The sequence below is a fragment of the Oncorhynchus clarkii genome, unplaced genomic scaffold (genome assembly GCF_045791955.1).
Source record: "Oncorhynchus clarkii lewisi isolate Uvic-CL-2024 unplaced genomic scaffold, UVic_Ocla_1.0 unplaced_contig_10858_pilon_pilon, whole genome shotgun sequence".
Lineage (NCBI taxonomy): Eukaryota > Metazoa > Chordata > Actinopteri > Salmoniformes > Salmonidae > Oncorhynchus > Oncorhynchus clarkii.
In genome coordinates, this window is record NW_027261036.1 from 142,828 (window position 1) to 154,881 (window position 12,054).

General features: G+C 47.0%; 1 protein-coding gene across 1 annotated transcript; it reads right to left on the bottom strand.

Moving 5' to 3' along the window:
- Positions 1–5,483: 5,483 nt before the first annotated feature.
- Positions 5,484–7,086, bottom strand: LOC139403905 (beta-1,3-galactosyltransferase 1-like). Its single transcript, XM_071147099.1, has 2 exons — positions 7,001–7,086; positions 5,484–6,696 (listed from the first exon to the last, which is right to left on the bottom strand). The coding sequence occupies exons 1-2, from the start codon at positions 7,081–7,083 to the stop codon at positions 5,640–5,642; spliced, it is 1,140 nt and encodes a 379-aa protein (XP_071003200.1). The 5' UTR covers positions 7,084–7,086; the 3' UTR covers positions 5,484–5,639.
- Positions 7,087–12,054: the final 4,968 nt, after the last annotated feature.

Below are 12,054 nucleotides of genomic sequence, written 5' to 3' on the forward strand. Positions count from 1 at the left end.
CTAACTAGCTTCTGAACCAGCTTCAGAGTAGCTTCTGGACCAGCTTCTGGCTAGCTCCCGGCTAGCTTCTGGCTAATTTCTGGCTAGCCTCTCGGAGGATTACAGATCTGAGGTAAATAATACTTTTTTATATAAATATAAATTGGTGAAGCGGATTGCAGGAGAGTGTTCTAAAGATGAGTTTTTGGAAAATTAAAAATGTATGTGAAAAAAAAGTTGTAAATATTTATATATTTATATACACGACAGGACGAGGACAAAAATACGTCTGAACTGCTATGCCATCTTGGGAAGTGAGCAGATGATGATGTGCAAGTAGAGATACTGGTGTGCAAAAGAGCAGAAAAGTAAATAAAATAAAAACAGTATGGGGATGAGGTAGGTAGATTGGGTGGGCTATTTACAGATGGACTATGTACAACTGCAGCGATGGGGCAGTGAGAGGCAGGTACGACACGGCTAGGACATCAGGGTTGGCGGAGTGTGCTAAAGTAGTGAGTAAAACAAACTTAGGGAGGAGGCTTCTGATGTTGACATGCATGAAACCAAGGTTTTTTCGATCACAGACGTCAACAAATGATGGTGCCTGGGGACACGCGGGGCCTGGGTTTACCTCCACATCACCAAAAATTGGATTTGTTTTCAAATTCTTTGTGGGTCTGTGTAATCTGAGGGAAATATGCGTCTCTAATATGTTCATTTTTGACAACTTTTACTTCACTACATTCCTAAAGAAAATAATGTTATTTTTACTCCATACAATTTCCCCGACACCCAAAAATAGTCAATACATTTTGAACGCTTAGCAGGACAGGAAAATGGTCCAATTCACACAACTATCAAGAGAACATCCCTGGTCATCCCTACTGCCTCTGATCTGGAGGACTCACTAAACAGAGAACATCCCTGGTCATTCCTACTGCCTCTGATCTGGAAGACTCACTAAACAGAGAACATCCCTGGTCATCCCAACTGCCTCTGATCTGGAGGACTCACGTAACACAAATGTTTGTAAATGATGTCTCAGTGTTGGAGTGTGCCCCTGGATATCTGTAAATTAAAACAAGCTAGAAAACAGTGCCGTCTGGTTTGCTTAATATAAGGAATTTGAATGGATTTATACTTGTACTTTTTACTTTTGATAGTAAAACATATTTCTATCCAAATACTTTTCGACTTTTACTCAAGTCGTATTTTACTGGGGGACTTTCACTTTTACTTGAGTCATTTTCTATTAAGGTATCTTTACTTTTACTACAGTGTGATGATTGAGTAGCTTTTCCACCACGGCAGAAACACAGAGATAATGTGACCCTTCTCTACCACACCCACAGAAACACAGAGATAATGTGACCCTTCTCTACCACACCCACAGAAACACAGAGATAATGTGACCCTTCTCTACCACACCCACAGAAACACAGAGATAATGTGACCCTTCTCTACCACACCCACAGAAACACAGAGATAATGTGACCCTTCTCTACCACACCCACAGAAACACAGAGATAATGTGACCCTTCTCTACCACACCCACAGAAACACAGAGATAATGTGACCCTTCTCTACCACACCCACAGAAACACAGAGATAATGTGACCCTTCTCTACCACACCCACAGAAACACAGAGATAATGTGACCCTTCTCTACCACACCCACAGAAACAGAGATAATGTGACCCTTCTCTACCACACCCACAGAAACACAGAGATAAGGTGACCCTTCTCTACCACACCCACAGAAACACAGAGATAATGTGACCCTTCTCTACCACACCCACAGAAACACAGAGACCCTTCTCTACCACACCCACAGAAACACAGAGATAAGGTGACCCTTCTCTACCACACCCACAGAAACACAGGGATAATGTGACCCTTCTCTACCACACCCACAGAGATAAATAAGGTGACCCTTCTCTACCACACCCACAGAAACACAGAGATAATGTGACCCTTCTCTACCACACCCACAGAAACACAGAGATAATGTGACCCTTCTCTACCACACCCACAGAAACACAGAGATAAGGTGACCCTTCTCTACCACACCCACAGAAACACAGAGATAATGTGACCCTTCTCTACCACACCCACAGAAACACAGAGATAAGGTGACCCTTCTCTACCACACCCACAGAAACACAGAGATAATGTGACCCTTCTCTACCACACCCACAGAGATAAATAAGGTGATCCTTCTCTACCACACCCACAGAAACACAGAGATAATGTGACCCTTCTCTACCACACCCACAGAAACACAGAGATAAGGTGATCCTTCTCTACCACACCCACAGAAACACAGAGATAATGTGACCCTTCTCTACCACACCCACAGAAACACAGAGATAAGGTGATCCTTCTCTACCACACCCACAGAAACACAGAGATAAGGTGATCCTTCTCTACCACACCCACAGAAACACAGAGATAAGGTGACCCTTCTCTACCACACCCACAGAAACACAGAGATAATGTGACCCTTCTCTACCACACCCACAGAAACACAGAGATAATGTGACCCTTCTCTACCACACCCACAGAAACACAGAGATAAGGTGACCCTTCTCTATCACACCCACAGAAACACAGAGATAATGTGACCCTTCTCTACCACACCCACAGAAACACAGAGATAAGGTGACCCTTCTCTACCACACCCACAGAAACACAGAGATAATGTGACCCTTCTCTACCACACCCACAGAAACACAGAGATAATGTGACCCTTCTCTACCACACCCACAGAAACACAGAGATAATGTGACCCTTCTCTACCACACCCACAGAAACACAGAGATAAGGTGACCCTTCTCTACCACACCCACAGAAACACAGAGATAATGTGACCCTTCTCTACCACACCCACAGAAACACAGAGATAAGGTGACCCTTCTCTACCACACCCACAGAAACACAGAGATAATGTGACCCTTCTCTACCACACCCACAGAAACACAGAGATAAGGTGACCCTTCTCTACCACACCCACAGAAACACAGGGATAAGGTGACCCTTCTCTACCACACCCACAGAAACACAGGGATAAGGTGACCCTTCTCTACCACACCCACAGAAACACAGGGATAAGGTGACCCTTCTCTACCACACCCACAGAAACACAGAGATAATGTGACCCTTCTCTACCACACCCACAGAAACACAGAGATAAGGTGATCCTTCTCTACCACACCCACAGAAACACAGAGATAAGGTGATCCTTCTCTACCACACCCACAGAAACACAGAGATAAGGTGACCCTTCTCTACCACACCCACAGAAACACAGAGATAAGGTGATCCTTCTCTACCACACCCACAGAAACACAGAGATAATGTGACCCTTCTCTACCACACCCACAGAAACACAGAGATAATGTGACCCTTCTCTACCACACCCACAGAAACACAGAGATAATGTGACCCTTCTCTACCACACCCACAGAAACACAGAGATAATGTGACCCTTCTCTACCACACCCACAGAAACACAGAGATAATGTGACCCTTCTCTACCACACACACAGAAACACAGAGATAATGTGACCCTTCTCTACCACACCCACAGAAACACAGAGATAATGTGACCCTTCTCTACCACACCCACAGAAACACAGAGATAATGTGACCCTTCTCTACCACACCCACAGAAACACAGAGATAATGTGACCCTTCTCTACCACACCCACAGAAACACAGAGATAAGGTGACCCTTCTCTACCACACCCACAGAAACACAGAGATAAGGTGACCCTTCTCTACCACACCCACAGAAACACAGGGATAATGTGACCCTTCTCTACCACACCCACAGAAACACAGAGATAATGTGACCCTTCTCTACCACACCCACAGAAACACAGGGATAATGTGACCCTTCTCTACCACACCCACAGAAACACAGAGATAATGTGACCCTTCTCTACCACACCCACAGAAACACAGAGATAAGGTGACCCTTCTCTACCACACCCACAGAAACACAGAGATAATGTGACCCTTCTCTACCACACCCACAGAAACACAGAGATAAGGTGACCCTTCTCTACCACACCCACAGAAACACAGAGATAATGTGACCCTTCTCTACCACACCCACAGAAACACAGAGATAAGGTGACCCTTCTCTACCACACCCACAGAAACACAGGGATAATGTGACCCTTCTCTACCACACCCACAGAGATAAATAAGGTGACCCTTCTCTACCACACCCAAAGAAACACAGAGATAAGGTGACCCTTCTCTACCACACCCACAGAAACACAGAGATAATGTGACCCTTCTCTACCACACCCACAGAGATAAATAAGGTGACCCTTCTCTACCACACCCACAGAAACACAGAGATAAGGTGACCCTTCTCTACCACACCCACAGAAACACAGAGATAATGTGACCCTTCTCTACCACACCCACATAAACACAGAGATAAGGTGATCCTTCTCTACCACACCCACAGAAACACAGAGATAATGTGACCCTTCTCTACCACACCCACATAAACACAGAGATAAGGTGATCCTTCTCTACCACACCCACAGAAACACAGAGATAAGGTGATCCTTCTCTACCACACCCACAGAAACACAGAGATAAGGTGACCCTTCTCTACCACACCCACAGAAACACAGAGATAATGTGACCCTTCTCTACCACACCCACAGAAACACAGAGATAATGTGACCCTTCTCTACCACACCCACAGAAACACAGAGATAAGGTGACCCTTCTCTACCACACCCACAGAAACACAGAGATAATGTGACCCTTCTCTACCACACCCACAGAAACACAGAGATAAGGTGACCCTTCTCTACCACACCCACAGAAACACAGAGATAATGTGACCCTTCTCTACCACACCCACAGAAACACAGAGATAATGTGACCCTTCTCTACCACACCCACAGAAACACAGAGATAATGTGACCCTTCTCTACCACACCCACAGAAACACAGAGATAAGGTGACCCTTCTCTACCACACCCACAGAAACACAGGGATAAGGTGACCCTTCTCTACCACACCCACAGAAACACAGAGATAATGTGACCCTTCTCTACCACACCCACAGAAACACAGAGATAAGGTGATCCTTCTCTACCACACCCACAGAAACACAGAGATAAGGTGATCCTTCTCTACCACACCCACAGAAACACAGAGATAAGGTGACCCTTCTCTACCACACCCACAGAAACACAGAGATAAGGTGATCCTTCTCTACCACACCCACAGAAACACAGAGATAAGGTGATCCTTCTCTACCACACCCACAGAAACACAGAGATAAGGTGACCCTTCTCTACCACACCCACAGAAACACAGAGATAAGGCAATCCTTATCTACCACACCCATAGAAACACAGGGATAAGGTGATCCCTCTCTACCACTCCCAGAGAAAAGCATCCAAGAGAAAGTCACAGCTCAAACAAGACACCCACAGGGAGCGGGGTCACGGTCAGGGACACCATTGTCCAGCACCCATGGAGCACTGGGGTTAAGTGTTTGCTCAAAGGCACAGTGACAGATTTGCCATTTTGTCAGCTCCAGGATTGGAACCATCACCCTTTTGGGTTATTGGCCCAACGCTCTAACCTCAAGGCTATTTGTCTTTCCCAGAGTGTTGTTTTCAATGACAGACAGGCCCAGGTTGGTGCAAGTTTCTCCACACGTCCAGAAGCTCCTGAGGAGTGTTGAGGATGGTTGTGATAACAGCCATGTAGTGACAGCGGTCCTGGGCTCCTGCATACCCCTGAAAAAGGTTTCCACTGGGGGGGTCAGTAGGCCGGATGCCCAGGTGTCTCATACACAGTCCCAGATACACATCCTCTATGTAGACGGCTTTAACATGCCTGGACGCCTCCACCAGCTTCCTGGGGAGGTCTAAGGTGAAGACATAGCCCAGGCCCAGAGCATAAGGTGGATATACCGGTTCAGGAAACACCTCCTTTGGAAGGTACCATTTGGAGTTATGGTCTCTTAGAACAGCGCCCCGTCGGGCCACTAGTCCAGTCTGGTAGTTCTGCGTTGGAGCGTGAAGCAGCATGTTGACCAGGGTGTTCACGTTGAGGAACATGTCTGAGTCGATCTTCATGGCGTAGGAGGCGTTGGGGCAGCGAGAGCTCAGCCACTCCATCATCACCATGGTCTTGATGGTCAGGTTTTTGTAGCTGTCTATGAAGTCGCTCTGCAGCAGATCCTGGTGCTCTTTGCTCTCCTGCAGCACCTTCTCCTGGAGCTGCTCTGTCTCCTCTCCACTGGGCAGTCCCAGCAGGAAGAACAGACGGACCTCTTTGCCCAGTACCTGCCTCTCACTGCCCCAAGTCCTGCGGACGGCCTCACGGGCCTCCCTGTTATAGGGCGCCACTGGCACCATCAGAACCAGGAAGGGGTTCTGCTCCCGGCATTTCTCTGGCTCATCCAGGATGAAGGAGTACTCATGTGGGTATTGTACATGGTACGGTCCTCGGGACACGTACGGGGGAGGAGCGGCCAGAATCGCAACTGACATGTTTGCTGCTGGCTTGGTTGTTGAAGGTGAGATCCGTTCTTTGAGGTCAACTTCCAGGATGACCACAATCATCATCACGACCAGGAACAGAAACAGGCAAAGGCAGCTGTTGCGACACCAGCGTCTCTTTTTGAGCTGTGTTTTGTCCGCCCCCTTCTGGCTATCATCAGTACTGCTGAAACACAAGGTTGAGAAACTTACATCTCCTGTCAGTGTCTGACCACTGTTTCTCTAATTGATTCATTACTCCTTACGTTGGTTTAAATTCACAATGGAAGTTAATATATTTTACAGTTAGTAAGATATAAGATGTTTTTTCTTTTTACATATGAACTATGTTCACTTCATCGTACTATATACAATCAATCAACATCATGCACTAGATTTTATTTGTATTTTCGATGTTTAGAATAGAATTCCCCCCCCCACCCCTCCCTCCCCCTCCCCCCCCCCCCCCCCCCTCTCCCTCTGTGGCTCACCATTGTTTAGCGATGAGGGGCTGGGCATCATAGGCGTCAGGTGGGGGGCGCTGGGTCCAGAAGTTGTGGCAGACCCCCATCATGCATTTGGGTAAGATTGTTTTAATTTAACCAGGTAGGCCAGTTGAGAACAAGTTCTCATTTGCAACTGCGACCTGGCCAAGCAGTGTGACAGACAGAGTTACACATGGAGTAAACAATTAACAAGACAATAACACAAACAAGTCAATGACACAGTAAAAAAAAGAAAGTCTATATACAGTGTGTGCAAAAGGCATGAGATAGGAGGGAATAATTACAATTTAGCAGATTAACACTGGAGTGATAAATGAGCAGATGATGATTTGCAAGTAGAGATACTGGTGTGCAAAAGAGCAGAAAAGTAAATAAAATAAAAACAGTATGGGGATGAGGTAGGTAGATTGGGTGGGCTATTTACAGATGGACTATGTACAGGTGCAGCTATCGGTTAGCTGCTCAGATAGTTGATGTTTAAAGTTGGTGAGGGAAATAAAAGTCTCCAACTTCAGCGATTTTTGCAATTTGTTCCAGTCACTGGCAGCAGAGAACTGGAAGGAAAGCTGGCCAAATGAGGTGTTGGCTTTTGTGGATGATCAGTGAGATATACCTGCTGGAACGTGTGCTAAAGGTGGGTGTTGTTATCGTGACCAGTGAACTGAGATAAGGCGGAGCTTTACCTAGCATAGACTTATAGATGGCCTGGAGCCAGTGGATCTGGCGACGAATATGTAGCGAGGGCCAGCCGACTAGAGCATACAGGTCGCAGTGGTGGGTGGTATAAGGTGATTTGGTGACAAAACGGATGGCACTGTGATAGACTGCATCCAATTTGCTGAGTAGAGGGTTGGAAGCTATTTTGTAGATGACATCGCCGAAGTCGAGGATCGGTAGGATAGTCAGTTTTACTGGGGTAAGTTTGGCGGCGTGAGTGAAGGAGGCTTTCTTGCGAAATAGATAGCCGATTCTCGATTTGATTTTGGATTGGAGATGTTTAATATGAGTCTGGAAGGAGAGTTTCCAGTCTAGCCAGACACCTAGGTATTTATAGATGTCCACGTATTCTAGGTCGGAACCATCCAGGATGGTGATGCTAGTCGAGCGGGCGGGTGTGGGCAGCGAACGGTTGAAAAGCATGCATTTGGTTTTTACTAGCATTTTAGAGCAGTTGGAGGCCACGGAAGGAGTGTTGTATGGCATTGAAGCTCGTTTGGAGGCTAGTTAGCAGTGTCCAAGGAAGGGCCAGAAGTATACAGAATGGTGTCGTCTGCGTAGAGGTGGAACAGGGAATCACCCGCAGCAAGAGCGACATCATTGATATATACAGAGAAAAGAGTCGGCCCGAGAATTGAACCCTGTGGTACCCCCATAGAAACTGCCAGAGGTCCGGACAACATGCCCTCCGAAATACCACACAGAACTCTGTCTGCAAAGTAGTTGGTGAACCAGGCGAGGCAGTCATTAGAAAAACCAAGGCTATTGAGTCTGCCGATAAGAATACGGTGATTGACAGAGTCGAAAGCCTTGGCCAGGACGATGAAGATGGCTGCACAGTACTGTCTTTTCTCAATGGCGTTTATGATATCGTTTAGTACCTTGAGCGTGGCTGCGGTGCACACGTAACCGTCTCGGAAGCCAGATTGCACAGCGGAGAAGGTACGGTGGGATTCGAAATGGTCAGTGATCTGTTTATTAACTTGGCTTTCGAAGACTTTAGATAGGCAGGGCAGGATGGATATAGATAGGTATGTAGCAGTTTGGGTCTAGGGTGTCACCCCCTTTGAAGAGGGGGATGACCGCGGCAGCTTTCCAATCTTTAGGAATCTTGGACGATATGAAAGAGAGGTTGAACAGGCTTGTAATAGGGGTTGCAACAATGGTGGTGGATAGTTTTAGAAAGAGAGGGTCCAGATTGTCTAGCCCAGCTGATTTGTACGGGTCCAGGTTTTGCAGCGCTTTCAGAACATCTGCTGTATGCATATGGGAGAAGGAGAAACTGGGGAGACTTGGGCGAGTAGCTGCAGGGGGGGCGGGGCTGTTGGCCGGGGTTGGAGTATCCAGGAGGAAGGCATGGCCAGCTGTTGAGAAATGCTTATTGACATTTTTGATTTATCATAGATTTATCAGTGGTGACCGTGTTACCTAGCCTCAGTGCACTGGGCAGCTGGGAGGAGGTGCTCTTGTTCCCCATGGACTTTACAGTGTCCCAAAACCTTTTGGAGTTAGAGCTACCGGATGCAAATTTCTGCTTGAAAAAGCTGGCCTTTGCTTTCCTGACTGACTGCTTGTATTGGTTCCTGACTTCCCTGAACAGTTGCATATCGTGGGGACTATTCGATGCTATGGCAGCCCGCCACAGGATGTTTTTGTGCTTGTCAAGTGCAGTCAGGTCTGGAGTGAACCAAGGGCTATCTCGGTTCTTAGTTCTGCATTTTTTGAACAGGGCATGCTTATCTAAGATGGTGAGGAAATTACTTTTAAAGAATGACCAGGCATCCTCGACTGACAGGATGAGGTCAATATCCTTCCAGGATACCCGGGCCAGGTCGATTAGAAAGGCCTGCTCGCAGATGTGTTTTAGGGAGCGTTTGACAGTGATGAGGGGTGGTCGTTTGATCGCGGACCCATAGCGGATACAGGCAATGAGGCAGGGATCGCTGAGATCCTGATTGAAAACAGCAGAGGTGTATTTGGAGGGCAAGTTGGTCAGGATAATGTCTATGAGGGAGCCCATGTTTATGGATTTAGGGTTGTACCTGGTGGGTTCCTTGATGATTTGTGTGAGATTGGAGGGCATCTAGCTTAGATTGGAGGACTGCCGGGGTGTTAAGCATATCCCAGTTTAGGTCACCTAACAGAATGAACTCTGAAGCTAGATGGGGCGCGATCAATTCACAAATGGTGTCCAGGGCACACCTGGGAGCGGAGGGGGGTCGATAGCAGGCGGCAACAGTGAGAGACTTATTTCTGGAGAGGTTAATTTTTAAAATTAGAAGTTCAAACTGTTTGGGTATAGACCTGGAAAGTATGAGAACTTTGCAGACTCTCTCTGCAGTAGATTGAAACTCCTCCCCCTTTGGCAGTTCTATCTTAACGGAAAATGTTGTAGCTGGGTATGAAAATCTCAGAATTGTTGGTGGCCTTATCCCTTTGTTTCTGTGGGTGTGGTAGAGAAGGATCACCTTATCCCTGTGTTTCTGCAGTGGTGGTACCACACCACATAATACCACACCACATAGTGGGGTGGCAGCTAGCCTAGTGGTTAGAGCATTGGACTAGTAACCGAAAGTTTGCAAGATTGAATCCCTGAGCTGACAAGGGGAAAAAAATCTGCCGTTCTGCTCCTGAACCAGGCAGTTAACCAAAGGTTTTTTTAGGCCGTCATTGAAAATAAGAATTTGTTCTTTAACTAACTTGCCTAGTTTAAATAAAGGTAAAATAAATAAAATATAGTACCACACCCCAATTCTACACATTTTAACATGTCTAAAATCAAATAGTGGCCCCTGGGCTTCGAGGCCCCTATGGACGTAATCTGGACACGATAACTACCAGATTTGGCTAGCTGGTTAGCCTAATTTACCTGCGTAGATAACTTTGACCTGTAGTTGATCAACGTGAAATTTAACAGGTTATAAATACCTCTCTAATGTCTATCGGTGGCATAACAAGAGGACACCTACTCGGTGGCATAACAAGAGGACAACTACTCGGTGGCATTACAAGAGGACACCTACTCGGTGGCATAACAAGAGGACACCTACTCGGTGGCATAACAAGAGGACAACTACTCGGTGGCATAACAAGAGGACAACTACTCGGTGGCATAACAAGAGGACACCTACTCGGTGGCATAACAAGAGGACAACTACTCTGTGGCATAACAAGAGGACAACTACTCGATGGCATAACAAGAGGACAACTACTCGGTGGCATAACAAGAGGACAACTACTCGGTGGCATAACAAGAGGACAACTACTCGGTGGCATTACAAGAGGACAACTACTCGGTGGCATAACAAGACGACACCTACTCGGTGGCATAACAAGACGACACCTACTCGGTGGCATAACAAGACGACACCTACTCGGTGGCATTACAAGAGGACAACTACTCGGTGGCATAACAAGAGGACAACTACTCGGTGGCATTACAAGAGGACACCTACTCGGTGGCATAACAAGAGGACACCTACTCGGTGGCATAACAAGAGGACACCTACTCGGTGGCATAACAAGAGGACACCTACTCGGTGGCATAACAAGAGGACACCTACTCGGTGGCATAACAAGAGGACACCTACTCGGTGGCATAACAAGAGGACAACTACTCGGTGGCATAACAAGAGGACAACTACTCGGTGGCATAACAAGAGGACAACTACTCGGTGGCATTACAAGAGGACACCTACTCGGTGGCATTACAAGAGGACACCTACTCGGTGGCATAACAAGACGACACCTACTCGGTGGCATAACAAGACGACACCTACTCGGTGGCATAACAAGACGACACCTACTCGGTGGCATAACAAGACGACACCTACTCGGTGGCATACAAGAGGACACCTACTCGGTGGCATAACAAAAGGACACCTACTCGGTGGCATAACAAAAGGACACCTACTCGGTGGCATAACAAGAGGACAACTACTCTGTGGCATAACAAGAGGACAACTACTCGGTGGCATAACAAGAGGACAACTACTCGGTGGCATAACAAGAGGACAACTACTCGGTGGCATAACAAGAGGACAACTACTCGGTGGCATAACAAGACGACACCTACTCGGTGGCATAACAAGAGGACAACTACTCGGTGGCATAACAAGAGGACACCTACTCGGTGGCATAACAAGACGACACCTACTCGGTGGCATAACAAGAGGACAACTACTCGGTGGCATAACAAGAGGACAACTACTCGGTGGCATAACAAGAGGACAACTACTCTGTGGCATAACAAGAGGACAACTACTCGGTGGCATAACAAGACGACACCTACTCGGTGGCATAACAAGACGACACCTACTCGG